Source organism: Phaenicophaeus curvirostris, chromosome 29, assembly GCF_032191515.1.
Source record: "Phaenicophaeus curvirostris isolate KB17595 chromosome 29, BPBGC_Pcur_1.0, whole genome shotgun sequence".
In the NCBI taxonomy this organism is placed as follows: Eukaryota; Metazoa; Chordata; class Aves; order Cuculiformes; family Cuculidae; genus Phaenicophaeus; species Phaenicophaeus curvirostris.
The window spans coordinates 2,464,006-2,491,113 of NC_091420.1; the positions used below are offsets into that span (position 1 = coordinate 2,464,006).

Here is a 27,108-nt window from a genome sequence, read left to right on the forward strand (position 1 = left end):
CTGGGGCTCCTGTGCTTGGGGTGCACCAGGACCCCCCATTGCCCTGGGGCAGCTGCTCAGGTGCCACCTGCCCAGTCCTGGGGGTCAGTGATGTCCTGGGGTGCCCAGCCCCGGGGGGTTTGGGGGTGCTGGGCTGCCCCCCGTTGCAGCAGCCCCTCTCGGGGTGCGCTTTGCCCTTGCCAAGCCCTCTCCGAGCTGAAATCCAGCCTCATCTGGGGGAGTTGCACTGGAAAAGGGGAGGCACGGGGTGTCTGCAAGGGGGTCCCCCTGAGCCGCGCACCCCAAAGCCGCCCTCCCAAGGCCCCTTTTCCCAGCGATGCTTTTCCATGACTGATGCAAGTGGGTTGTCTCCACCCAGGTTGCAGCTAACTCCACCTTCCTCCTCCTCTCAGCTCCTCCTCTCATGAACCCAGCTGGGATATAAGCAAGTCACTCAGACAACCAGGAGCAGCCGAGACAGCTGGGTGGGTGGCGTGGGACACCGAGCCGTGACCTGTGCCGTGTCCTTCGCCTCGACGCCGGACCCCATGGCGACGCCTTCGCAGAAGAGGAGCACCCGCAGCGGGGCGGCGGGGACCCCCTTGTCCCCAACCCGCATCACCCGCTTGCAGGAGAAGGAGGAATTGCAAGAGCTCAATGACCGCTTGGCCGTCTACATCGACAAGGTGCGCTCGTTGGAGTTGGAGAACGCCGGCTTGCGGCTCCGCATCACCGAGTCCGAGGAGGTGGTGAGCCGGGAGGTCTCGGGCATCAAGGCTGCGTACGAGTCGGAGCTGGCGGATGCTCGCAAGACCTTGGATTCGGTGGCCAAGGAGAGAGCTCGGCTGCAGCTGGAGCTCGGCAAAGTCCGGGAGGAGCACAAGGAGCTGAAAGCTCGGTGAGTGCCCCGAGGATTGGGGGGGGACGGGATGGTCACCGGCGTCACGCTTGGCGAGGAGCCTGGAGGGAGGAAGGAGCAAACCTGGAGGAGGCAGGGAGAGGGAAACCCGTGACCCGGCTGGAGCAGGAGTGTCCGTGGCGGGGACCGAGAGAGGAGAGGGAAGCGCTCCCGGCATTCCCACTCTCCTTCCAAGCGCCATCTTTGGCCAAGACGCCCTTGGCCGAGGGAATCTGGGAGCTGTCAAAGCTCGGGAACGGGGCTGAGCGCCGTGCCCCAGGCTCCCGGGAGGGTCCGTGGGACGCGGGGCGCAAGCGCTGGGCTGGCAGCCCCTCCGCGTTCGTCATCCTGGAGCTAATTCCGACACGCGCCCCGAGCGGGAAGCGGTGCCAGCCAGCTGGCTCTGTCCTGCCCCCAGAGCTTGCCTGCTCGTCCTATTTTCCCTCTGCTGTCTTTGGCACCGGTTAGAGAACCTGCTCGGGGTTTGTGTGCCTTAACCCTCCCTGTGCCGAGCTGCGTGGAGTCCCCTGCTCCGCGACAAGCGACGCTTGGGCATCGCCTGCATCCCTTTCCCACCTGGGTGATGTGCTCCAGGTCTGCTTTGAGGCTCAAATCCCCCCCAAGCCCTTTCCCATTGGGTTTATACCTTTTTTTTCTTTTCCTGATGTGAGAAATGCCTGCGGCGTTGTCACCTTTTTGGTGCCCTCCCCTCCTCGGGCCGGTGGCCGATGCCCAACATGGGTCCCCTGAGGACATGGGTCCCTGGCTGGTGTCACCAAGCAGGGACCTCTGGGTTTCCCCACGGCTCTGCCAACCCATGTTGGAGCCACAGCCCTGTCATGCTCAGAAGGAAGGAGCGAGTGGGTCCCTTTTTCCATCAGCAGCTTCGGCTCGGAGCAGGATCTGAGCTGGGTAGCGGTGGGACGACCCCATCTCCTTCCATTTGATCTTTGCCTCATTTTGACTTGGTACAAATGAGGCTAAAATTAACGTCCTCGAAGATGCCATAAATATTCTACCTCCTGGGAAGGCAGCGAGCGTGCAGCCCTTCAGAGCTGCCTTAGAAAGCCGGGTGGTTTTATATTTAGCTTTCTATTTCCCGTGCGTTGCTGCGGCTCCGTCCTTATCTAAGATGGTTTTGCTCGTCCTTCTCGCTGCAAGGCGGCTCCCTCCTCGCTGCATCCCAAGGAGCTGGGAGCTGGCGACGTGAGGATCTGTCGGAAAGGATTTTTTCTGCCTTATGCGAACCCAGAATTATCTTGGCCGCGATCTTTCAAGGGCTGGAAAAAATGCCCGGCTTGCAGGCGTCCCTGGCTGCGAGCTCAGCCTGGAGCTGGTGGTGCCGCATAGCAAAAAAAAAATATGGTCCTTGCAAAAAAAAATATGCATTCAGCTCTTTGCTGCGATGAGCTTGCTCTGCGTGTTCCTAAATGATGAAAAAAATAAAGGCTTTGGCTCAAGGGGGCTTGCAAAGAGCAGCTCTCGGTTTGGAGAGGGGTTTCAGATCAGCGTTTTTGGAGAACGGTTTCAAGGTGTTGAGTCATCTCAGAGTCATGGTTAGGGGGGTGGAAGATGCAATTCATCCCTGTTTCCTCGGTCAGTGGGTTTTGGGGCTGCCTCCCAACCCCTAAAATCCTTGCAGAGGGGCTGCAGCTCATCTCGTGTTCCCGGGGACCTTCTCGATGGGGTCGGGCTGCTCGGAGAGGGGCACGAATTGGCTGCCAAGGCTTCATCTGGTGAATTTAACAGGCTGCCCAGGGTTGAGTCCCCTTCCCTGGAGGGGTTTAAGGGCCGGGTGGACGAGGTGCTGAGGGACATGGGTTAGTGATTGATGGGGATGGTTGGACTCGATGAGCCGGTGGGTCTCTTCCAACCTGGTGATTCTATGAATTTTTCAGGCAGTGGGGAACGGGGCAGCTGCAATTCCAACCTTGTGGATGGGTTTATGGGCTCAGGAAGGACCCGTGTGCGGCTTTGGTGATGTGGGTGTCTGGGAGGCACCGGTCAAGCCAGCTCTGCCCACTCCCCGCTGGGTGAGCGCCCTGGTCGGGGCGGTTTCGTTGACCCCGGGTGCAGCGACGCTTCGCTTGGCTAATAAATAACTCGGCCCCCTCTGCTCCCTTCGTCAGCCCCGAGGGGAGTGCTGAGTATCTCCTACAGGGCAGGCGGCTCCGGGGCCACGTTATCAGCACCCGCAGCATCCCTGCTGCCCGCGGCCGGGGTTGTCTCGCCTGCGCAGGAGGGGGAAATGGGGGTGTCGGAACGCGGCGTGTCCGGCTCTGGGCACCGCACCCAGCGCTGGTGGAGTCAGTGGGTGGTGGGGCCACCCTAGGAGGGAGAGGAGTGGAGCACCCCACCTACAATGAGGTGCTGGTTGGAGAGGGATGGGCTGTGCCACCAGACCTGTCACACCGGGTACCAACGCCCTGGGGCGAGAGCTGCGGGGGTGGATGGGGGTCTGGCCCCAAGCAGAGGACAAGGACACGGTTCCTCCCACCACCTCTCTCCTTCTGGCTGGTTGCTCTTCCCTTCAGGCTGGACACAAGAAGGATGTTGAGGCTCTGGAGCGAGTGCAGAGAAGAGCAACGAAGCTGGGGAGGGGGCTGGAGAAGAAGAGGAGCGGCTGAGAGAGCTGGGGGGGTTTAGCCTGGAGAAGAGGAGGCTGAGGGGAGACCTCATTGCTCTCTGCAACTCCCTGAGAGGAGGTTGTGGAGAGGAGGGAGCTGGGCTCTTCTCCCAAGGGCCAGGGGACAGGACGAGAGGGAATGGCCTCAAGCTCCCCAGGGGACAGTCAGGCTGGACATCAGGAAGAGATTTTTTCCCAGAAAGGGTGATTGGGCACTGGAACTGCCCGGGGAGGGGGTTGAGTCCCCTTCCCTGGAGGGGTTTAAGGGCCGGGTGGACGAGGTGCTGAGGGACATGGGTTAGTGATTGATGGGAATGGTTGGACTCCATGATCCAGTGGGTCTCTTCCAACCTGGTGATTCCATGATTCTATCACCCTTCCCACTGTCTGGCTGCCCTCAACGCCAGCCCAGGAGGGGTTTCCCAAAGCATCCACCCTGCTCCGCGCCCCAGGGGACCCTTGGCCCCGTGCACCCTGGTGCTGGCTGTGACAAGGGACCAGCCACACGTGTCCCCAGCTCCTGGGCTTCCCCGCTAGCTCCGGGTCCTGCTGGCTGCGCTGGAGCCACGTGCGAGGCGAGGCGGAGGGTGCGGTGAGGATGCCTGGTGACTCAGGGGCACTGGCAGCACCCAACCCCATCCCCTCCCATGCCATGGGGAGAGCCAGAACCAGCCTGAAACGCCCCTGTCCCAGGTGTCCCTGACCTGTGGTCCCCAAGGAGGAGCAGGGGGGTGGGCTTGGAGGGTGCAGGCTCCAGCAGGGCTGCTGCGGAGAAGATGCTTTTGCACCCTGGTCCTGCTCGTCGCCCCCTCTCCATGAGCTGGTTCCTGACTCATAGGGTGAAACCAGGAGCCACAACCCTTGCCTCATCCCAGAGCCTCAACCAGAGGTGTTTGCGGGTGCAACCCCCGCTTTGGGAGCACAAGGATCATGGATACAGCCCTTGGGCACCTCCATCCCCAGGAGAAGACCTCGAGGGGGTTCTCAGTGCCCCGCTCTGATGGGTAAGGGGTGGCTGCTCTCTCCTCCAGCTCAGGAACCAGGCCCTCGTTAGCGTCAGGGCTGATGAGCGATGGTTTCCTGAATTGCAGCCCCTAACTCAATTAAGCTGGTGCCTTGGCAGCGCCTCTTCCTTGCCCAGACCCAGATCTCCTCCTAATGAGGAAAAAGCTGTTTTCCAAAGGTCTTGGCAGTGCAGGGAGCTCACCCACGGGCATCGGCGAGGCTGCTGGGAGGTGAACCCCACAACCCAGCCCCAGGTGGACTTGGCCCCGTGCTGGGTTCGGGGGTGATCTTCCAGGAAAGAGCAAGAAAATGGGACCCGTTTACTGGGAAAGGAAAAAAAAATAGAAAATCCTCCCTGCCGCAGGGCTGGGCGCTGTCTCTGGGCTGCCTTCAGCAGCAACGTGCTTGTGCTGGAACATTTTTGCGTGGGGGAGAAACCTCAGGCTCCTGGGCTGATTCCCCAGCTCTGGCTCATGGAAACCCTGCCAGGGGAAGAATGGGTTGGCTTGGAGGAGGCTTTGCCCTTTAGGGGAAACAAAGAACAGCTTGTGCAGCCCAGTGATGCTTTAGGGGAGCGGGTGACATGGAGCTGGGATGGGTCCAAGACCCCCTCATGGCCTTTGAGGACCCCCATGCCGCCCCAGAGCCTCCAGGAACGCTGGGGAAGGGCTCTTGATTGGGAAGAGCAGGGATAGGAGGAGGGGGAATGGTTTGAAGCTGGAAGAGGGGAGATTGAGATAGCCCTGGCCCAGGTTGCTCCATCCCTGGAGGGGTTCAAGGCCAGGTTGGATGGGGCTTGGAGCCCCTGATGCAGTGGGAGGTGTCCCCATGGCTGGGGTGGGACTGGATGGGCTTTGAGGGCCCTTCCTACCCAAACCAACCCATGATTCCATCCCATCCACACCCAGTGGCTCAGGACAGCCGGGCATTCCTGCCCTCCCTGGGCTGAAAGGCTCCGTGGCTTCCAAGCTGAGGTTTTCACTAGCCCCTGGCTACTTTTAGCGGGGGGATATGTCTTGTACGAGCATCCAGCCGCCCTTTTTTCCCCATCTCCCTGTGCAGGACGATCTCTGACCATGGAAAACGCTTCCGTACTTTCGTTTTGTGGCTCTGCTCTCATCGCTGGCTGCGTTTGCCGACGTCTTCCAGCCACCGCGGTTACCCCGCGTCCTCCTGCAGCGCTTCCCGTTCCCGGGGATGAGGGGAATGCGAGGAAACCCTGTTGCCTTAAATGTTTTTTTATTACGCTAGGACCCACCCTGGTGGGTTGCGAGCCTTGACCTCGGAGCTGAGGGATTAAAGCGAAGCGATCGCTGAAGGGGAACACGTTGGCTTTTGGGAAGGTGTCCATCCCCGCGGAGCTGCCCGTGCGAGCTCCTACAAGTGTTCTTCAGCCTCACGCGTGTCTCCTCGGTGTCAGGATCCCAGTAACACTTAAAATTCCAGAGCCCAGCAAAGTGGGAGCCTTTCCCGGCGCTCGGAGAGGACGGCATGGATGGGGTGGGGCACCCCGAGCTGCTGCCAGCTCTTTATTTTGCTGAATTTGTGCCCTTTGGGAGCAGCAGTTTCCTTCCCTGCTGCTGGCAGGCGGGTGGGAGGAAACCACCAGAGCTCTCCCTATGATCCCATCCAAAATTAGGGCTAGGGGAGCCCCTGGGAAGCATCTGGGTAGAGCTGGGAATCGCCTCCTGCTCCCCTGCCCCAGGCTGTGTTGCTCATTTTCTCCATCCCGCTCTCTTTGCGAGGCTGTTTGAGCTTTCTCCTCCGTCTCTGGGCTTGGCGCGTTCCCAAACAGCTGCGGCCGATGCCATTTGACGCTCCAATCTGTCCCCGGTCGCCGTCAGCCGCACGCAGCCCCTCACCGGGGCGTCGGGGCTGGGTACCCACCTGCCTCCGTTCCGCTCTTCTCGTTGCCGAGGGTTGAATGGTCCTAGTGTGAAGCGGAACAACTGTGGGTTGGGGTCCTGGCACGGTCCCCCCCAGCCCCGCTTGGGGCCGTGGCAGCTGCAGCCCTGGCTCAGCTTCGGTTTGGAACGTGAAGGATGTTGCTGAGTGGCTGTGGGTGTTGAGGAGAACGAAAAGGGATGGAGCTCGGTTCAGGAACTGAGAGCACGTGGAGGTGCCACAAAACCAAAGCGGGCTTAGGACACCTCTGCTCCTGAGCACCCCTGAGTCAGCATCACCCCTTCTCAATCGGAAACCAATTTCCTTTCCTGCGTGAAGGTGAAGTTCCTGTGGGTTATCGTACAGTTAGAGAATGGTTTGAGTTGGAAGGGACCTCAAAGAGCATCCAGTCCCACCCCTGCCATGGGCAGGGACACCTCCCACTGGATCAGGGGCTCCAAGCTCCATCCAACCTGGTCTTGAGCATCTCCAGGGATGGAGCAGCCGCAGCTCCCCTGGACAACTTGTTCCACTGCCTCCCCATAGTGGATAACTTCTTCTAAACGTTCCATCTAAATCTTCCCCTTTCCAATTTAAAGCCATTCCCCCTCATCCTATCACTCCAGGCCCTTGTAAAACACCCCTCCCCAGCTTTCCTGGAGCCTCCTTCCATACTGGTAGTTGCTCTAAGTTCTCCCATCAACCTTCTCGTCTCCAGGCTGAACAACCCCAACTTTCTCAGCCTGTCCTCGTAGCTATGAGGACCTCTGCTCTGAGAGGTGCTTCAGCCCTTGCATCATCTCCATGGCCTCCTCTGAGCTTATTCCAACAGCTCCAAGCCCTTTTAATGTCTGGGATTCCAGAACTGGACAAGGGGCTTCAGGTGGGGGCTCACGAGAGAAGATCATAGAATCGCCAGGTTGGAAGAGACCCATCGGATCATCGAGTCCAACCATTCCCATCAATCACTAACCCACGTCCCTCAGCACCTCGTCCACCCGGCCCTTAAACCCCTCCAGGGAAGGGGACTCAACCCCCTCCCTGGGCAGCCTCGGACACTGCCCAATCACCCTTTCCGGGAAAATATTTTTCGTGATGTCCATCCTGACCCTCCCCTGGTGGAGCTTGAGGCCATTCCCTCTCGTCCTGTCCCCTGGCCCTTGGGAGAAGAGCCCAGCTCCCTCCTCTCCACAACCTCCTCTCAGGGAGTTGCAGAGAGCAATGAGGTCTCCCCTCAGCCTCCTCTTCTCCAGGCTAAACCCCCCCCAGCTCTCTCAGCTGTTCCTCCTCCTCCCAGCTGGGATGCTTTCTTCCTACATTTCCATGTGCAGAGCCAGGAGGTGCAATAGCAGAAGTGACGAAGTCCTCTGGGATCATGCACGATGGAAGTTCCACTCCCTGTTCTTCACCTTAGAGGTGGTTGTTGGTACGGTGTCTGTGCAGAGAGGAGATGGAGCCAGGGGTAGCAGCGAACGATGGCTCTTCTCAAGCTTTTGAGTTGTTGCCTTGGGGCTGTGAGTGGCTCTGAGCCTCTCTGGAGGAGAGAAGGTTTCTGATAGCGGCGCTCTCTCAACCCTCTTGGACAAAAGCCACCTCCAGCCACTTCGCTTGGGCTCCTGCTTTCAACAACCGTGTCCTCCTGCCAACCAGCTCGGTGTCCTCAGCCCTGGCCGGGTGAAGCTTTGCATGGTTTAGTGTTTGATAGGAATGGTTGGACTCGATGATCCGGTGGGTCTCTTCCAACCTGGTGATTCTATGATTCTATGGGGCAGGGAGGGAGCTGCCAGCAGGGCAAGTAGAAGGCTTGAAGACCTTCGCTGAGGCAGGAGCAGGGAGATGAGTCACGTTCAGCTGCGCGTCTCGGGGCTGGCACAGGGTGCGGCCGCCGTGGGGCTTTGCCGTGTCTCCGGGAGGCCCCCACCACGCTGGCAATCGCGCTCGCCTGCTCCTTCCTTCCTGGCATGACGGGTGCTGGCAGATAAACCCACAGCCCCGCAGCATCTGTGGGGTGCAAGGAGATCCCCCACCGTGCACGGCGCTGTGCTCGCTCCCCGAATCATCTCCCCGCTGCCCTGCGAGCACAGGGAGGAGTTAGGGAGAGCTTTGCAAAGCTGAGTCTTCCCGCCCTGAGTGTTAGAATCACCAGGTTGGAAGAGACCTACTGGATCATGGAGTCCAACCATTCCCATCAATCACTAACCCATGTCCCTCAGCACCTCGTCCACCCGTCTCTTAATCCCCTCCAGGGATGGTGCCTCCACCACCTCCCTTTGCAGCTCCAGTGCCTGATGACCCTTTCTGTGAAAAATTTCATCCTGATGTCCATCCTGACCCTCCCCTGGTGGAGCTTGAGGCCATTCCCTCTCGTCCTGTCCCCTGGCCCTTGGGAGAAGAGCCCAGCTCCCTCCTCTCCACAACCTCCTCTCAGGGAGTTGCAGAGAGCAATGAGGTCTCCCCTCAGCCTCCTCTTCTCCGGGCTAAACAACCTCAGATTGGGGTGGAATCGCACTTTCGAGGGATGCCACGTCCGCTGGGCTCTCCCCGGCGGGGACGCGGTGGTTTCCTGCGCTCATGAGGAGCATTTTGGGCTTCACCCTTGCCCGGCGCGTGCCGGGAGCATCTGCTGCGTGTGCCAGCAAAGCACCAACATTCTTCTTCCTCGCCTCCCTGCATCCGAGCTGCATTTTCCTAATTGCAGCGCATCCAAACGCGATCCTGCCTCCCTCCTGATGAGGTTGAAAGCTCGCTGCACCCGCTGGGACTCGTGCCAAGGGGCAAACAAGGCAGCTCCGGTGCCACCCGTGCCGGCCTCGCCGCCGCCGTTGCGCGCAAACAAACCTTGTGGCAGTGTAAACACCTCGCCCGCCTTTATCTGTGCTCTCGGAGCCGGGAGAGCAAACCCTTTGTGTTCCCAGGATGATGGGGGGCAGCTGGATCCAACAATTCCCTGCTTTGTTTCTTAAGCAAATGGTGCTGGCCGGAAGCTTCGCGGCTCCAGATTGATGGAAAACGGGGTGAGGAGCTGCTGCTGGAGAGGAAAAAGGAGACTTTGAGCTTGGACCCTATTCCAACGTGTCCCACCTTGCTTGGGGACCCTGTTCCCAGCTGTGATTCCATCAGCACACCAGGGATTGGCTTGGACTCAGCTTTATCCTTAGCAGAGCCAGGAGAGTGATGCCTCCTTGCTTTCCGCTGCCCCGTTTAGGGTTGCAAAGCTTCTCATTCGGAGTTGCTGTTAGACCCCAAGTGTTTTCCAAGGGAAAAGAGGCAACGGCCACATTTGCATGGTGAGCAACGTGTTTCCTTGCTCCTGGGGCTGCGATTTGCATCCCTGCTCCGTCTCTGCCGCCCCAGCGCCCGCTGCCAGGTCCCAGCGAAACACGAGCTCAGGGCTGTTTTTTCCTCCCCCTGTCCCAGCGCTCCCCGTCCCGAAGACGTGATTAATACGTGTGAGTCAGCTCCCTGTTTTTAACAACATCGTAGGGGCCTCCCTGCACCGTCTCAAATCCCCCCAGGAAAACTGGAGTTCTGCACTTCATCCACTAAGGTGCTTTTATAGGCTTTGCGTTTCTTATTTATCGAGAGAAGGATGCGTTGAAGTGACTCCCTTGTGCTGGGGTTTCTGTGGGAGCGTGAGGAGTGGCTTGACGTGCAAAGAAAATGATGTTAAAAACTTTTCCAGCAAATCACACTCGCGGCTTGGAAACCAACCGTGTCCTGGGCTGCGTCCAGAGCAGCGGGAGCAGCAGGGAGGGAGGGGATTCTACCCCTCAGGTGAGACCCACCTGGAGCCCTGGGTCCAGCTCTGGAGCCCTCAGCACAGGGAGGACATGGAGCTGTTGGAGCGAGGCCAGAGGAGGCCACGGAGATGATCTGAGGGCTGGGGAACCTCCTGTGTGAGGCCAGGCTGAGAGAGTTGGGGTGGTTCAGTCTAGAGAAGAGGCTCCACGGACACCTTAGAGCAGCTTCCAGTGCTGAAAGGGGCTCCAGGGAAGCTGGGGAGGGGCTCTGGATCAGGGAGGGCAGGGATGAGATGAGGGGAAATGGTTTTGAGCTGCAAGAGGGGGGATTCAGATGAGATCTTAGGAAGAAATTTTTCACCGTGAAGGTGGAGATGCCCTGGCCCAGGTTGCCCAGAGCAGGGGTGGCTGCCCCATCCCTGGGGAGCTCTGTCTAAAAAAAAATTCCTTTTTTTTAGAGAGTTCCTTTTTTCCCGATTGAGGACGTGATAGGAACGGTTGGACTTGATGATCCGGTGGGTCTCTTCCAACCTGGTGATTCTATGATTCATTTTTATTTAAGGTGGTTTAAGCCGAGGCCGTGATGTGTCTTTTAGATAAACTGAGACAAAGTTCTCTGGGAAGGCAGCGAAAGGCGAGGGGGTGTGCTCGTAACGCGTGGGTTTGGCTTGGACGGGTCCGTGTTTCGTCGTGGTGCTGCGAGTCGGGGGTTTCCAAGCCTTGGGTGACTTTTCGCTATGGAAAAATGCAGTTTTTGCCAGCAAGGAACCAGCCCTCCCTCTGGGAACGCCGGGAGCAGCCGGTCCCTGGCACAGATGAAACTATCGTGCGGGATTTTTCCTGCTGAGCTCTGCAGGAGCAGCTCTGGGGACAAACCTGGGGCTGGAGCACTTTTACTAAAGCAAATTGCAACTAGTGGCCTTTTGCGCGTCATCCCAGGCTGGAGACCTGGCTCTCTGCTCGTTCCAGGTATCCCAGGGGTTTGTTGGTGATGGGAATCGATAGCGACGTTCTATCCTTGTTTTCACTCATCTCAGGCTCAGCCACGAGCGGAGCTGAGGTTTGCACGTTCGTGACACGAGTGGCTTCCAGCAGCCGGTGCTCGCTTGCTCTTCCCCAGCTCTTTGCATCCACTTTGCATCTTCCTCCGTGCTTCTTCCACCCTGGAAAAGCTGAAAGCAGCTGGGAAAAGGGATTTTGCAGGCAGGAGGGCACCAACAGAGCCAGTGAGATGTTGTTGTGCCTTCTCCACACCAGAAAAAGCATCTGTGGAGAATAAACCCTGCCCCTTGTCTAGGCACAGACAGATATTTACGCCTGATGCAAAGCTCACCTGAGGCAGCGTAGGGAGTGGAAAGCCAAATCCCATCCATTCCCCCAGCTGGGAGCCAGCAAACCCCACTTTTCCAGCTCCTAAAACCCCTCTGGTAACACCGTCCGCCCCTCAAAACCGCGGAGCCCTCCTGTTACTAGGGGGGACTCAGCCCAAACAGCAACGTCACTTGGTGACTTGGGATTTCCATTTCGAGCTGCTGGCAAGGACTGGGATGAGTCACCGGCACTGGCGTGACAACCCGGGACGGGGCGTGAGCGGCACCGGGGGCTCCCCAGCCTGCACAGGGGAGGGGGTTGAGGCTTTTTAATAGGCTATTTATTCTCAGAAATCCCTTTTCTAGCTTTTTGAGTGGTGAGGGGAGCATCGGTCCACGCCGTGGTCTCGTGCGTCGCTTTGTTTTGGTGCTGGGGAAGCTTCATTGTGATTCCCCGTTGCGAGGCGAGGCTGTGGATGCGAGATGTTCGCTCTGCTGTAGCCAGAGAAAGGAGAAAAGCTCCTTAAAGGCTTTGTGGGGAGGATTTGTAGGCGATTCCTGGAGGTATCCACTGTGATCTCTAGACTTGGGGTGCAGCTGCGACTCCCAGCGAGGCTCCTGGGGTTGTGGAGGGACAGGAATGAGCAAGATTTTGAGGAGCCCCGCACCGAAGGATCCGTTTGCCTCCCTGTGAAATGCTCTTTTCTGGTTCCCAGCGAATCATAGAATCACCAGGTTGGAAAAGACCCACTGGATCATCGAGTCCAACCATTCCCATCAAACACTAACCCATGTCCCTCAGCACCTCGGCCACCCGGCCCTTAAACCCCTCCAGGGAAGGGGACTCAACCACCTCCCAGTGCCCAATCACCCTTTCCATGAAATATTTTTTCCTGCTGTCCAGCTTGACCCTCCCCTGGTGGAACTTGAGGCCATTCCCTCTCGTCCTGTCCCCTGGCCCTTGGGAGAAGAGCCCAGCTCCCTCCTCTCCACAACCTCCTCTCCGGGAGTTGCAGAGAGCAATGAGGTCTCAGCCTCCTCTTCTCCAGGCTAAACAAAGCAGAGGCTTTGGTTCATTTTTAGGATTTCCAAGAAGGGAAATCCCAGCTCTTAGGAGCTGCTTGCGAGCTCTTCTCTCTCCGCTGGGCGAGCCCTTCAGCCCCAGGGACGAGCGTGCGGCGCGGCTGGCACCACCCCTGGCACCGGGAAGGGGCTTGGGGGCAGCTGACGCGGGAGGATGGAGGCTGTTTCCATCCATCCTCGATCCCAGCCGCCGCGGGCATCCCCTGGTTGCCGTTTGGCCGGGGTTTGGTGCCGGGCAGGATGCCGGCTCCGTGCAGATGTTGTCCTTGCTGTACATCGCGCTGGCTATTTACAGCTCCCCTGCTAGGAGACCAGCTTCTGTTTATCCTGGTGATTTGGCAAAGGCGCAGCGGCGAGGATGAGTCAGGAGCTGGGAGAAGCTGCTTTGCCACATTCCCATTGCCCCATCGCAGAGGTTTTCCCAAGAGTGACTTTCCTTGTGCTGGTCCTGCTGTTTGCCCTGTGGGACCTTCACCTTCTGCGATGGGGAACGATCCCTGGGATGGGAGAATGATCCTTGGGATGGGACAATGATCCCTGGGATGAGGAAACGATCCCTGGGATGGGACAGTGGTCCCTGCGATGGGAAAACGATCCCTGGGATGCAGAAACGATCCCTGAGAGGGGACAGAATTAGAGAATCTTCTAATCACTAGGTTGGAGAAGACCTCGTAGATCATTGAGTCCAAACCTACCACTAAACCATGTTCTTGAGAATGGTCGCTGTGATGGGAGAGTGATCCCTAGGATGGGACAATGATCCCTTCGATGGGAGAATGATCCCTGGGATGGGATAGTGGTCCCTGGGATGGGACAATCCCTTTGATGGGAGAATGATCCCTGGGATGCAGAAACGATCCCTGAGAGGGGACAGAATTAGAGAATCTTCTAATCGCTAGGTTGGAGAAGACCTCGTAGATCATTGAGTCCAAACCTTCCACTAAACCATGTTCTTGAGAATGGTCGCTGTGATGGGAGAGTGATCCCTAGGATGGGACAATGATCCCTTCGATGGGAGAATGATCCCTGGGATGAGGAAATGATCCCTGGGACCAATCCTTGATGCTGGAGGCAGCTTCTTGCGAAGCAGCAAGTCCAAGGCAGAGCAAAGCGGGTTTTCTTCGTCCTCCCAGCAATCAGATCCCTCACAAATCTCCTTGAGCACGTGATGCCTCTCTTACCTCAGTTTCCCAAGCTGGAAACGTGTCATAAAGTCTTTTTTGGGGGACAGCAGCCCCCCAGTTTTGTGGCAGGGTGGCAGGCTCCAGGCGAGGAGCGAACCCCCAGTCCTTGGGGATCTGCAGACGTGCAGAGAGATTTAGAGCCGGGCTGTGAGCCGGCGAGATCGCCTGACTTGGCACCTTGGCAGGGTGCGGCGCTTGTGACGTGGAGGTGGGGAAGGAGAGGGAACACCCGTTTCTCCCACTGGCTCCATCCCACCCCCTTGATCTCCTTCCAGCACGTGAAGCTCCGTCCTTCCTGAGCTCCGTTCCATCCGCGGGAGCAGCCAGGGCTCATGGTCATCAGAGTTGGGTGAACCCAAAGGGTGGTTCCTCCAATGCATCAAAGTGGGTTTGGCTGCTTGGAGAGGGCTGGCACCTTCATAGCATCATAGAGTCACCAGGTTGGAAGAGACTCAGCAGATCGAGTCCAACCATTCCCATCAATCACTAACCCATGTCCCTCAGCACCTCGGCCACCCGGCCCTTAAACCCCTCCAGGGAAGGGGACTCAACCCCCTCCCTGGGCAGCCTCGGACACTGCCCAATCACCCTTTCCGTGAAATATTTTTTCGTGATGTCCAGCCTGACCCTCCCCTGGTGGAGCTTGAGGCCATTCCCTCTCGTCCTGTCCCCTGGCCCTTGGGAGAAGAGGCAGCCTGGCGCATGCCTAACGCTCCTCACCTCCCATCAGCTCCGATGGCTCCGACTTTTCCCAAGGGGGAGCCCAGCCCTGCCAGGTTTCTGAACTGGGATTTCAGGGCAGAGCAAAGAGGAGCAATAGTAGCTCCTGAACCATCTGCAAGGACCATCTGCCCCGAGGATCTTCAGCCCTGGTTCCGTTTAAATCCATCCCTTTGCAGGCTCCTTTCTGTGTCTGTGCTGAGCGCAGCCAGAACGGGTCCAACTTTCCATTAACATTTGGATTTTCTGGCAGCTCAGCTGCAATTTTCTTTCTTTTTTTCCCCCCCTCCTTCCTGCTTTTAAAAGCTAAAAATAAAATGCCTTGAGGCCCTTTTTCCCTCCCTCTTTTCTCTCTCAAGACATTTGTTTCTTGAGGATTTGGTGCTTCTGTCATGTTTTCTCTTCTTGGCTTCGATAAATGCTTGTGTTTACGCTCGATTCTCCCAGCACGGAGGATCAAATCCTGCAGGATGCTGAGCCCGTGTCTCCCCTGGCTGCAGGCACAGAATCTTTTCAGGGTGGATGTGCTGCTGGCAGAGGATTCGGGATCTCTTAGGCTCTAGCAGACCTGTGAACCCCTTGGGGAGGAGGAGGAAGGTCCCTCTTCATCCCTTTTGCCGCGGGAAACAGGAGCGACGCAGCTGCTATGGGTGTTTTTATTTTTAGCCCAACGCCAGCTGGAGCCTGGGAGGCTGCAGGGGGAAGAAGAGCAGGAGCCGATGGGAGGAGAGGGGAAAAACCAAACCCTGGCTGGGCTGGAATGAGGAGCATAGAATAACTTGGGTTGGAAGGGACCTCAAAGCCAATCTCCTCAGTTCCAATCTCCTGCCATGGGCAGGGACACCTCCCTCTGGATCAGGGGCTCCAAGCTCCATCCAACCTGGCCTTGAACCCCTCCAGGGATGGGGCAGCCACCCCTGCTCTGGGCAACCTGTTCCAGGGCCTCCCCACCCTCATGGTGAAGAAATTCTTCCTTACGTCCAGTCTAAATCTGCCCCTCTCCAGTTTATCCCCATTGCCCCTCATCCTATCGCCACAAGCCTTTGTGAGCAGTCCCTCCCCAGCTTTCTTGTAGCCCCTTCAGGTACTGGAAGGTTGCTCTGAGGTCTTCTCAGAACCTTCTCCAGGCTGAACAACCCCAACTCTCTCAGCCTGTCCTCGTACGGAAGGTTCTCCAGCCCTCACATCATCCCCGTAGCCTCCTCTGGACCCGTTCCAACAGCTCCATCTCCTACTAACGTTGAGGATTCCAGCACTGGACACAATGGATTTGTCCTGGACTCTTTGGGGATTCACCATAAGGCTTTCTGGGCATCATTGCATTTTGCTCTGAGCCCCGGAGCCCTCCAGTCCCTGAAGAGGATGAATCTGTCACCGCTGTAACCATCTCGTGTTGGCGTTTTCCCCTCCCTATTTCACTTAGTGACTTAGTCCTAGGACTTCTCCTAGTCCTGGGGGTCCCTTAAAGACTCAAAGGCTTCAGGATGTGCCTCAAGTCCCATCCCAAAGAGCCAGTGACCCCCAGCCGTGCCCAAATCCCTCCAGCTGACACCCTGAGCAAAGAGCTACAGGAGCAAAACACCAAGAGCAAGTTCCTCCTAGAGTTAAGAGGTGGTTAACTCCATCCAGGAGAGCAGGGCTGGGGTGGCCACGCTGGCTGCAAAGAGGAGCAGCTGCCAGATGGGAAAACTCAGCCTCAAACATTGCTCGCAACGAGCTCCAGATCTGCTCCCAGATGGCATTTTTCTCCTATGAGTCAGTGGCATGAAAGGAGTGGGTTGCACTGGAAGGACCGAGGCGGGATGAGGGGGCTCATCCAGTACAGCAGGACCTTGTGGGGATGTAAAGATCTCCGAGCAACCTCTCAGCACCAGCTCAGGTCTCAGAAAGCAGAAAGAAAAGCAGGAAAATCTGCTGTCGGCCAAGCAAGGAGCTCCCCACCTCCATGCAAGTCGAGGTCCCCGCTCATCCTTGGGTTCCCCATGGGGAGGAGGAGTGGAAGCGCCTCCTCAACGGTCGCTGTTGGTGTTCTCCTCGCTGTGCCAGGGCCGGATCCTGCAGCCGGAGCAGGCTGAGCCCCATCTGTGCCGCCGGCCCCTCCCTGGTATTTATTTTAGCCGTGATCTCATGCGGCGGGTGCGTGCTCAGCGCCCCAGGAATGCTGGCACGGGGCCCGTGCTCGCCCACGGCCGAGGGGCACCAGCACCGGTTCCTGGGCGCATCCTGCCTCCTCCAGCCGATTTGGAGGGAGGTGGGGTGAGAAACTCCATCGCGAGCCACGCTGACGGGCGCTGGGAGCTGCAGAAAGAGCAGCAGGGCTTGGCTTTTTATAGGACCCACCAAAATAGAGTCGGAGGCTGCGTTTTGGTGGCTTAGTGCGATCGAATTCCCCAAGCGGGGAAGCAAATGCCTGCAAGAAATGGCCTTGACCGGCTGTCAGAGGAGGGAAACTGAGGCACGGGAGGGTGTCGAGGCTCTGAGGTTGCACGGAGACCCATCCTGATCCCCTGCTGGGACCCACCACACCGTGCAAGTGACGGTGATGCTGCCGTGCATGCTGCACCTCCTCACCCCATTGCCCCCCACCCCTCTCCTGGTGCTTCTCAGCTCCTCCTGCTCAATGGGACCCAACCCCAGGCTGGGCTCGCTGGGTCCTTTTGGTGTTGGGTGCAATCCTGCAGCTCAGTGGCCAAGGAGGCCACCAGCATCCTGGCTTGGAGCAGCCGTGGGGTGGCCAGCGGGAGCAGGGATGGAATTGTCCTCCTGGACTTGAATCCTGGGCTCAGGTTTGGGTCCCTCACTCCAAGAAGGACATTGAGCAGCTGGAGGGCGTCCGGAGAAGGGAACGGAGCTGGGAAGGGGCTGGAGAACAGGGGTTGTGGGAGCGGCTGAGGGCCCTGGGGGTGTTTAGCCTGGAGAAGAGGAGGCTGAGGGGAGACCTCATCGCTCTCTGCAGCTCCTGGAAAGGAGGTTGGAGCGAGATGGGTGCTGGGCTCTTTTCCCAAGGAACAAGTGATGGGACGAGAAGAAATGGCCTCAAGCAGTGCCAGGGGCTGTTTAGCTTGGATATTGGGAAAGATTCCTTTATGGCAGAGTGGTGAAGCCCTGGCTGAGGCTGCCCAGGGCATCGGTGGAGTCTTCATCCCTGGAGGGGTTCAAAAACCATGTGGCCGCGGCACTTCGGGACATGGTTTGGTCAGCACGGTGGGGCTGGGGTGCTGGATGGACTGGATGAGCTGCAAGAGCTTTTCCAACCTCATTGATTCCATGATTCTGTAAGTCTGTGTGGACAGAGCTGTGGACAGGATGCTCCAGGTGCTTGGGGTGAGGGTGCAGGTTGCTCCCCACCTTGCCGCTCATCCTTGCCATCTGGTGCCTTGCAGGAATGCCAAGAAGGAAGGGGACTTGCTGGCCGCCCAGGCACGTCTCAAGGACGTGGAGGCTCTGCTTAACTCCAAGGAGGCTGCGCTCTCCACAGCCCTGAGCGAGAAGAGGAACCTGGAGAACGAAGTGCGGGACCTGAGGGCGCAGGTGGCCAAGGTGAGCAGAGGTGGCTCTGTTCCCCCTGTCCCACTGCTGCGGGCCCAGCTAGTGCCTGGAGAGTCCTCACGAGCTGGTCCTGATGATCCTTCTCAATTCCCTCCAGCTGGAAAGCGCCTTGAGTGAAGCCAAGAAGCAGCTGCAGGATGAGATGCTGCGCCGCGTGGACGCCGAGAACCGGCTGCAGACGCTGAAGGAAGAGCTGGAGTTCCAGAAGAACATTTACAGCGAGGTGAGAGAGCTGGGGGGGTTTAGCCTGGAGAAGAGGAGGCTGAGGGGAGACCTCATTGCTCTCTGCAACTCCCTGAGAGGAGGTTGTGGAGAGGAGGGAGCTGGGCTCTTCTCCCAAGGGCCAGGGGACAGGACGAGAGGGAATGGCCTCAAGCTCCACCAGGGGAGGGTCAGGATGGACATCAGGAAAAAATATTTCACGGAAAGGGTGATTGGGCAGTGTCCGAGGCTGCCCAGGGAGGGGGTTGAGTCCCCTTCCCTGGAGGGGTTTAAGGGCCGGGTGGACGAGGTGCTGAGGGACATGGGTTAGTGACTGATGGGAATGGTTTGACTCGATGATCCTGGGGGTCTCTTCCAACCTGGTGATTCTGTGATTCTATGATCTGCCACCCTGGTGCTGAGGTCGCTCAGGAAAATTAACACTCTCTTATATGTTGTGTCCCCATCCCCAAGCTGATCCCTCACCCCGAGGTGACACCGTGTCCCCTGCTCTGTCCCCAGGAGCTGCGTGAGACCAAGCGCCGCCACGAGACGCGGCTGGTGGAGATCGACAATGGGCGGCAGCGGGAGTTTGAGAGCAAGCTCTCCGAAGCTTTGCAGGAGCTGCGGAGCCAGCACGAAGCCCAGATCAGGCTTTACAAGGACGAACTGGAGAAGACCTACGGGGCGAAGGTGAGCGGCACCCACGTGCCACCTTCCCACCCTTCCCTGTGGAGTGCAGAGGGTGCCAGGGGTGCTAACCCACAGGTCCAGCCCTGTTCAAGGTCTTTATCAGTGACCTGGATGAAGGCATCGAGGGCACCCTGAGCAAGTTTGCCGATGACACTGAGCTGGGTGGAAGCTGGATCTGCTGGAGGGTTTTGAGGGTCTCCAAAGGGATCTGAACAGGCTGGATCCATGGGCTGAGACCAACGGGATGAGGGTTAACGAGGCCAAATGGTGGGTCCTGCCCTTGGGGCACAACAACCCTGAGCAGCTCCAGACCAGGAGAAGGCTGGCTGGAAAGTGCCTGGAGGAGAAGGACCTGGGGGGGTTGAGGGGGTTGAGTCCTCTTCCCTGGAGGGGTTTAAGGGCCGGGTGGCCGAGGTGCTGAGGGACATGGGTTAGTGATTGATGGGAATGGTTGGACTCGATGATGTGATGGGTCTTTTCCAACCTGGTGACTCTATGATTCTGTGATTCTTCTCCTCCAGCTGGAGAACGCCAAGCAGTCGGCTGAGAGGAACAGCAACATGGTGGGTGCTGCCCATGAGGAGCTGCAGCAAACCCGCATCCGCATCGACAACCTCTCCTCTGAAGTCAGCCAGCTGCAGAAGCAGGTCAGTTGGGACCATGGGTTTCCTCTGGAACGAAGCTGAAATGGGGGAGAATGAGATGAGATCTTGGGGAGAAATGTTCTCCTGTGAGGGTTTGGGAGACCCTGGCCCAGATTTCCCAGAGCAGGGGTGGCTGCTCCATCCCTGGAGGGTTCAAGGCCAGGTTGGATGGGGCTTGGAGCCCCTGATGCAGTGGGAGGTGTCCCTGCCCATGGCAGGGGTGGCACTGGGTGGGCTTTGAGGTCCCTAACCCAAACCATTCTGTGATTTTCTGTGATTCTGTGTCCACCCCCCGGGGATGGTCCCTTCCTGGCAATGTCCCCAGGTGGAGCAGCCACCCTGACCTTCTCTCCCTACACAGCTGGCGGCCAAGGAGGCGAAGCTGCACGATTTGGAGGACATTCTGGCCAGGGAACGCGAGACCAACCGGCGCCTGCTCTCCGACAAGGAGCGGGAGATGGCTGAGATGCGGGCGCGCATGCAACAGCAGCTGGATGAGTACCAGGAGCTGCTGGACATCAAGCTGGCTCTGGACATGGAGATCAATGCCTACCGCAAGCTGCTGGAGGGCGAGGAGGAGCGGTGAGCGCTGTGCTCTGTGAGCTACACGGGTCCCTCAGCTCTCATTTCTTCTCTGACCCCACCTCTCCTTCTCCTCCTGCCCAGGCTGAGGTTGTCTCCCAGCCCTTCATCCCACAAAGGTGCGTCCCGTAGCCACGTGTCCACCCAAGGCTCCTCCAAGAAGAGGAAGCTGGAGGACAGCGAAAGCCGGACCAGCTTCTCCCACCACGCCCGGACAAGCGGCCGCGTCGGCGTGGAGGAGGTGGACCTGGAGGGCAGATTCGTCCGTCTCAGGAACAAGTCCAGTGAGGTGCGTTTGCCTTCGGGGAGGGTCCCTGGAGGTGTAGTTCAGCTCCACTCCTTTGGAATTAACTCTGTGTTAAGTTCTGGAGTCTTCAGCACAGGAGCGAGATGGAGTGAGATCAGAGAAGGCCATGGAGATGATCCAAGGGCTGGAGAACCTCCCGTAGGAGACCAGGCTGAGAGAGTTGGGGTTGTTCAGCCTGGAGAAGGCTCTGGGAGACCTTGCAGCAGCTTCCTGGGCTGAAAGGGGCTCCAGGAAAGCTGGGGAGGGGCTCTTGATCTGGGATTGCAGGGAGAGGATGAGGGAGAACGGTTTTGAGCTGCAAGAGGGGAGATTGAGATGAGATCTTAGGGAGAAATGTTTTGCTGGGAGCGTCCAGGTTGCCCAGAGCAGGGGTGGCTGCCCCATCCCTGGAGGTGTCCAAGGCCAGGTTGGATGGGGCTTGGAGCCCCTGATCCAGTGGGAAGTGTCCCCATGGCAGGGGTGGAACTGGATGGGCTTTGAGGTCCCTTCCAACCCAACCCATTCCGTGATTCCATGATTCATTCCACGGGCAGGAGGTCAAGTGGGACAAGCTGGGGAGGAATCAGGGGATCTCAAGGTTGCTTCCCTCTCTCTCTAACAGGACCAGGCGATGGGGAACTGGCAGATCAAGCGTCAGAACGGAGATGATCCCCCCATCACCTACCGCTTCCCCCCAAAGTTCACCCTGAGGGCTGGCCAGGTGGTCACGGTGAGTTGGTGAAGGATCCAGATGAGATCCCAAACCCACTGGGGCTGCTGGTGATGCAGAACGGTTGGAGCCAGGTCACCAGTGGCTGTTTTGGGGGGACGAACACCCATCTCTGGTCTCCACAGCCCTGAGATGTTGCTCTACTCTGTTCTTTTCTCCCTAGATCTGGGCTTCGGGAGCTGGGGCCACCCATAGCCCACCCAGCAACTTGGTGTGGAAAGCCCAGAGCAGCTGGGGCTGCGGGGACAGCCTGCGCACGGCCCTCATCAACTCCAACGGGGAGGTGAGAGCCTGAGGACACCCCCAAGGCAGGGCGCGGGGGCACCAGCAGGCACCAAACCCCCTCCAACTCCTTTCCTGTCCTCCCCTGCAGGAGGTGGCCATGCGGAAACTGGTCCGCACCGTGATCATCAACGATGAAGATGAGGATGAAGATGATGATGAAGTGAACATCCACCACCGCCATCAACACGTGAGTATCGCGCTGGCCGCAGGGGTCGTGTCGAAGGGACACCAGAGGAGCTCAGGTCCATTCCTAGGAAGGGTGGGAGGCAGCTCAGCATCACACAGGATCGGGCCTCGTAGAAGAAGGCAGCTGGGAGGCTGCTGTGGAACCAACCGCACGGGAGAAGCCAACAGAGCTCTGGTACCTGGAGGAGATCACTGCTCACCGAAAAAAAAAAGCTTGCTAGAAGCCATCTCCAACCCTGAGGAACCTTGACCTGCCGTGAAAAGGGATGGAGGATCCGGGATGGAGGCTGAGCTGGTACCTCTCATTGCTTGGAGGTGGAGGACAGGATGGTGGGACGTCGATGGACTTTTCTGTGGCAGCTCATCCATCTTCTCCGCTTCACAAAGGCGCTGGAACGAATCCAGAGGTGACTTTGTCCTTCCCTGCTCTCCCAGAGCTGAAATACACACCGAGAAGAGCGCTGGGCAGAGGGCAGGGAGCAGGCAGCGTGCCAGGAGCTGCAGCCGCTTCTCCTCGTATCAAAGACAACGTCCCTGGCTGCAGCCCAGGAGCTCCACCAGCCTGTCCCAAGGGCGAGATCTGTCTCGGCCATGAAGTTCCTGCAGGAATCACGCATGGAGATGCCATCGGCGTTCTTCAACCCAGCCAACAATCTGATGGATGCTGGTCACGGGGACTCTGCGTGGCAGGAGCAGGACGGGGCGTCCGTCATCCCGTTTCTCCTGAGCTCTCTGGAGCTGAAGAACCGTGTCGAGACGGGTATCGATTATCCCTGGATGGAGGAGCCAAGCTTCTGTGGGCCAGCACTAGCTGGATTCTCATGGCTGAATCCTCTCCAAGAGTGACTTGACCACTGGAAAGGAGGCAGCTCGCGCTCTCCCAGCCAGCGAGGAAGAGAATCATAGAATCACAAAATCACAGAATCATCAAGATGCTCTTAGAGGAGCAGGAGAAGCACAGTTGAGATGTCTCCTATGTGCTGAGAGCCCAGGGGGCAAGGACAGGGCAGGAGGGTTGGTTCACCCATCTGAGTGTGGCAGCACCAGGAATCCAGGATAATAATAATAATAATTATAATGATATTTATCGTTTTTAAACCATGTGGTGGAGGGGATGGGTGAAACGCTGACTCCCAACGTGAAGAGGAGTTGAAGAGCACCTTGAAGAGCTCTCCTGGGTCACTTTGGTGCTCAGGGGAGCGTTCTCAAGGCAGAAGAAGTTCAGGCAGGTGCTCAAGGTCCTTCTGTCTGTTCCTCATCCCATCTAGGGGAGCTGCAGCGGCTCCGGGGACCCCGGCGAGTACAACCTCCGCTCCCGCACCGTGGTGTGCGGCACGTGCGGGCAGCCGGCCGACAAGGCAGGTACCCAGACCACCGGCATCAACACCGTCTCCTCGGGCTCGTCCACCTCCAGTGTGACCGTCACCCGCAGCTACCGCAGCATGGGAGACTCCGGCATCGGCCTCGGGGACAGCCTGGTGTCCCGAAACTACCTCCTGGGGAGCTCCAGCCCCCGTAGGCAGGTGAGTCACCGCGTCACAGGATCCCAGAGTGGTGGGGTTGGAAGGGCCCTCTGGAGCTCCTCCATCCACCCACCCTGCCTGCAGGGTGCACAGGATCACATCTAGGTAGGGTTGGATCACACCCAGGTAGGGTTGGATCACACCCAGGTAGGGTTGGATCTCTCTGGAGAAGGAGGCTCCACGCACTCCCTAGGCAGCCTGGTCCAGGGCTCCATCACCTGCACGGAAAAGAAGTTTCTCCTCAGGTTCAGGTGGAACTTGCCGTGTTCCAGTTTGTGCCCGATGGACCCTTGTCCTGTCTCTGGGCGTCACTGAACAGCCTGTTAGATAGTGACCAGCACTGATGGGATGTCTCCTCTTGGCTGAACAGACCCAGGTCTCTCAGTGTTTCCTCTTAAAAGAGATGCTCCAGTCTTCTCATCTTTGTAGAATCATAGAGTCACCAGGTTGGAAGAGACCCACTGGATCATCGAGTCCAACCATTCCCATCAATCACTAACCCATGTCCCTCAGCACCTCGTCCACCCGGCCCTTAAACCCCTCCAGGGAAGGGGACTCAACCCCCTCCCTGGGCAGCCTCGGACACTGCCCAATCACCCTTTCCAGAAAATATTTTTTCCTAATATCCAGCCGAGTCCAGAGGGAGAAGAACCTCCCTGGCCCTGCTGGCCACGCCGTGGCTGATCCAAGCCAAGATGCCCTTGGCCTTCTTGGCCACCTGGGCCCCTGCTGGCTCCTGTTCAACCAACCCCCCCAGGTCCTTCTCCTCCACGCAGCTTTCCAGCCAGCCTTCTCCTAGTCATGCCCTCTGCTGGGCTTTCTCCAGGTATTCCTGGTCTTTCCTGAGCTGAGGAGCCCACAACTGGACATAGGACTCCAAATGGAGCCTCCCTAGGGCAGAGCAGAAGGGAGGAGACCCCCCTTGCCTGCTCCACACACTCTTCTCCATGCACCCCAGGATCCCCTTGGCCTTCTTGGACACAAGGGCGAGTGCTGGGTCATGGCTGGCTTGGTGTCCACCAGGATCCCAGCTCCTTCTCTGCAGAGCAGCTCAGCCCCAACATCTCCTGGTCTATGGGGTTGTTCCTCGCTAGGTGCAGGGCTCTGCACTTGCCTTGGTTGAAATCCATGAGGTTCCTCTCCACCCAACTCTCCAGCCTACCCAGGTCTTCCAGTGGATCAGCCACTCTTCCCCATATCCAGCTGGGTTTCCACTCTCTTCCTGCATCATCCTTTCTGCAGCACTGGGAGGTCCCTCCTTCCTCTCCTCTTGTCTGCTTTTCCTCTTGTCCTGGATCTCTTTGGGCTTGCAAAATCCTCCTGGGAAGGGGAACGTGGAGTTGGAGAGGGATTGGAGAAGAACATGGAGTTGGAGAGGGATTGGAGAAGAACGTGGAGTTGGAGAGGGATTGGAGAAGAACGTGGAGTTGGAGAGGGGTTGGAGAAGAACGTGGAGTTGGAGAGGGGTTGGAGAAGAACGTGGAGTTGGAGAGGGTTTGGAGAAGAACGTGGAGTTGGAGAGGGGTTGGAGAAGAACGTGGAGTTGGAGAGGGTTTGGAGAAGAACGTGGAGTTGGAGAGGGGTTGGTGAAGAACGTGGAGTTGGAGAGGGTTTGGAGAAGAACGCGGAGTTGGAGAGGGGTTGGAGAAGAACGCGGAGTTGGAGAGGGGTTGGAGAAGAACGCGGAGTTGGAGAGGGGTTGGAGAAGAACGCGGAGTTGGAGAGGGGTTGGAGAAGAACGTGGAGTTGGAGAGGGGTTGGAGAAGAACGTGGAGTTGGAGAGGGGTTGGAGAAGAACGTGGAGTTGGAGAGGGGTTGGAGAAGAACGTGGAGTTGGAGAGGGGTTGGAGAAGAACGTGGAGTTGGAGAGGGGTTGGAGAAGAACGTGGCTGTAGAGGAGCTCCACAAAGATGATCCAAGGGCTGGAGCTGAGCTATGAGAGTTGGGGTTGTCCAGCCTGGAGACAAGAAGGCTCCAAGGAGATCTCCGAGCACCTTCCAGGACTGAAAGGGACTTTTTTTTAGCTGCAGCCCAGGACATGCTTGATATCTGGGCTGGGAGTGCCCAGTGCCAGCTCACATTGAGCTTCTCATCCATCAGCACCCCAAATATCATAATTTTTAATCTCTTTCTTTCTCTTTCTTCCTCCCCAGGCTCAGGCTGTGCAAAACTGCAGCATCATGTAACTCCGTGGCACCATTCCTGTGTTTCCAGGCCATCTCGAGCTGGTTTTTTTTTTTCCTCCCAAAGCAAAAGAATTTTTTGGTTTTTCCTTTAAAAAAAAAAAATCGTATCAAAAACCGAGGTTGGGTTATTTTTTTTTTGTTGTTTTCTATAGCAGGAATTTTATATATATATATATATAAAAATGCTAAAATATGCTTCGATTTTTTTTTTGTAAAGAAAAAAATCTATTTCTATAAAAAACAAACAAACCAAAAAAAAAGCTTTTCAACTTCCAAATCTTTTTTAAAACCTTCAGCCAAAGACACCGAGGATTGTGTTCACCGCACAGCCCTGCAGGAAGAGATTGTAGTTTCTCAGCTCTTTAGATTGTATCCTTTTTGCCAAAGCTTTTTTTTATCTAGGATTGGGAGAAGCCAACCAGCCCGCTCAGAGCTGCGCGTTCCAGCTCTTTGCGGAGCCGCTGAGGTGCTGGGACCGAGGTTGAGCTGGCGCCGAGCATCCTCCTCGAGCGCCTTGCTCACCTTCGGGGTCTTTGGGGAGGGGGGTCTGAACCCCAAATTCCCTTTTTCCTTCTGGATTTGATGCTCCCCGCAGCTTGGGGGTGATGCTGGGCATCTCACCATGGTGGTGGTGGTGGCATCACCCCTCTTCCCAGCTCCTTGGAACGTGTCTCCATGTACTGTTTGGTCCATCCAAGACCTTCTCCAAAGCCTTTTAGGGGTTCATCTTCTTTTTTTTAAGCCGCCGAGTTGTGCCTTAGCCAAAGCGGGGACCCCGCACGGCAGCCGGGGGGAGATGGAGTAGAGGATGGACAAAGCCACCGGGACCAGATGGATTTGGTGGATGAGGGGACGGAGCTCGCTCCCGCAGGCTCGGAACCAGCGGGGAGCCCCTCGAACCCCCTCTTTGGTGCATCCAGTGGGGTTCCCCGTGTTTTGTTGATGGGGCTCCTCTCCAGGAGCTCCTTTCGGGGCAGGATGAGGTTGAGGATGTCCAGGAACAGGGCTGGTTGCCAGGAAGGCACCGAGGAAGGTTGTTTTTTTTTTTTTTTGGGTTGAGCGAGGGGGATTTTGGGGGTTGACACGAGCACCTCTCCATCCAACCGGGGATGGAGATTGCAGCTTCGTGCCTCGACGCAGCATCCCCTGCCTCGAGGAGCAGGATCAGGCCCCCGGCACAACCCCCCCCACCCCACCCCTGCCTCCGGTGGGATCTGGTGAGACCCCGTATGTATCTGTGCTTGCGAAGCTTCTGTATTACTGCCTGTATCTCCTTCCAAAAATCAATACAGAGACCCCTTCCCACCCCGTGTGCCGTCGTCATTGCTGTCGCGGGGATGGAACTGGGGAGGGGGGCTTTGCGCTCGCTTTCGGGGTGGGGGGAGGATCTATTTCAGCCTTCCAGGCAGGGCTGGGGCTCAGCACCCTGCTCGGGAGTGGGAAAAGGAAGGTGGGATGCTGAGAGCCTTGCGGGAGCTCCCCAAGCCCAGCCCCGACGCGGAGATATACGGGATGGGATTTCGTGGAAATATGGAATGGGTTGGGTTGGAAAGGACCTCAAAGCCCATCCAGTGCCACCCCTGCCATGGGCAGGGACACCTCCCACTGCACCAGGGGCTCCAAGCCCCATCCAACCTGGCCTTGAACCCCTCCAGGGATGGGGCAGCCACCCCTGCTCTGGGCAACCTGGGCCAGGGCCTCCCCACCCTCCCAGCAAAACATTTCTCCCTAAGATCTCATCTCCACCTCCCCTCTTGCAGCTGAAAATCGTTCCCCTCGTCATCTCCCTGCCCTCCCTGATCCAGAGCCCTCCC

The 27,108-nt window shown here is 57.8% G+C and overlaps 1 protein-coding gene across 1 annotated transcript; it reads left to right on the forward strand.

Annotated features, from left to right (window-relative positions):
• The first annotated feature begins 416 nt into the window (after positions 1-416).
• On the forward strand, positions 417-26,599 carry LMNA (lamin A/C). Its single transcript, XM_069878738.1, has 12 exons — positions 417-877; positions 17,813-17,969; positions 18,076-18,201; positions 18,702-18,872; positions 19,394-19,519; positions 19,878-20,098; positions 20,183-20,387; positions 21,007-21,114; positions 21,278-21,397; positions 21,488-21,586; positions 22,854-23,108; positions 25,262-26,599. The coding sequence occupies exons 1-12, from the start codon at positions 528-530 to the stop codon at positions 25,292-25,294; spliced, it is 1,971 nt and encodes a 656-aa protein (XP_069734839.1). The 5' UTR covers positions 417-527; the 3' UTR covers positions 25,295-26,599.
• Positions 26,600-27,108: the final 509 nt, after the last annotated feature.

What these genes read in the sequence shown, in the direction of transcription:
- LMNA (XM_069878738.1), top strand. Translation starts at nt 528, where the DNA reads ATGGCGACGCCTTCGCAGAAGAGGAGCACCCGCAGCGGGGCGGCGGGG. An exon ending in TCAGGAACAAGTCCAGTGAG is followed by an intron (nt 20,388 to 21,006) that starts GTGCGTTTGCCT and finishes TCTCTCTAACAG; the next exon opens with GACCAGGCGATGGGGAACTG. An exon ending in TCATCAACTCCAACGGGGAG is followed by an intron (nt 21,398 to 21,487) that starts GTGAGAGCCTGA and finishes CCTCCCCTGCAG; the next exon opens with GAGGTGGCCATGCGGAAACT.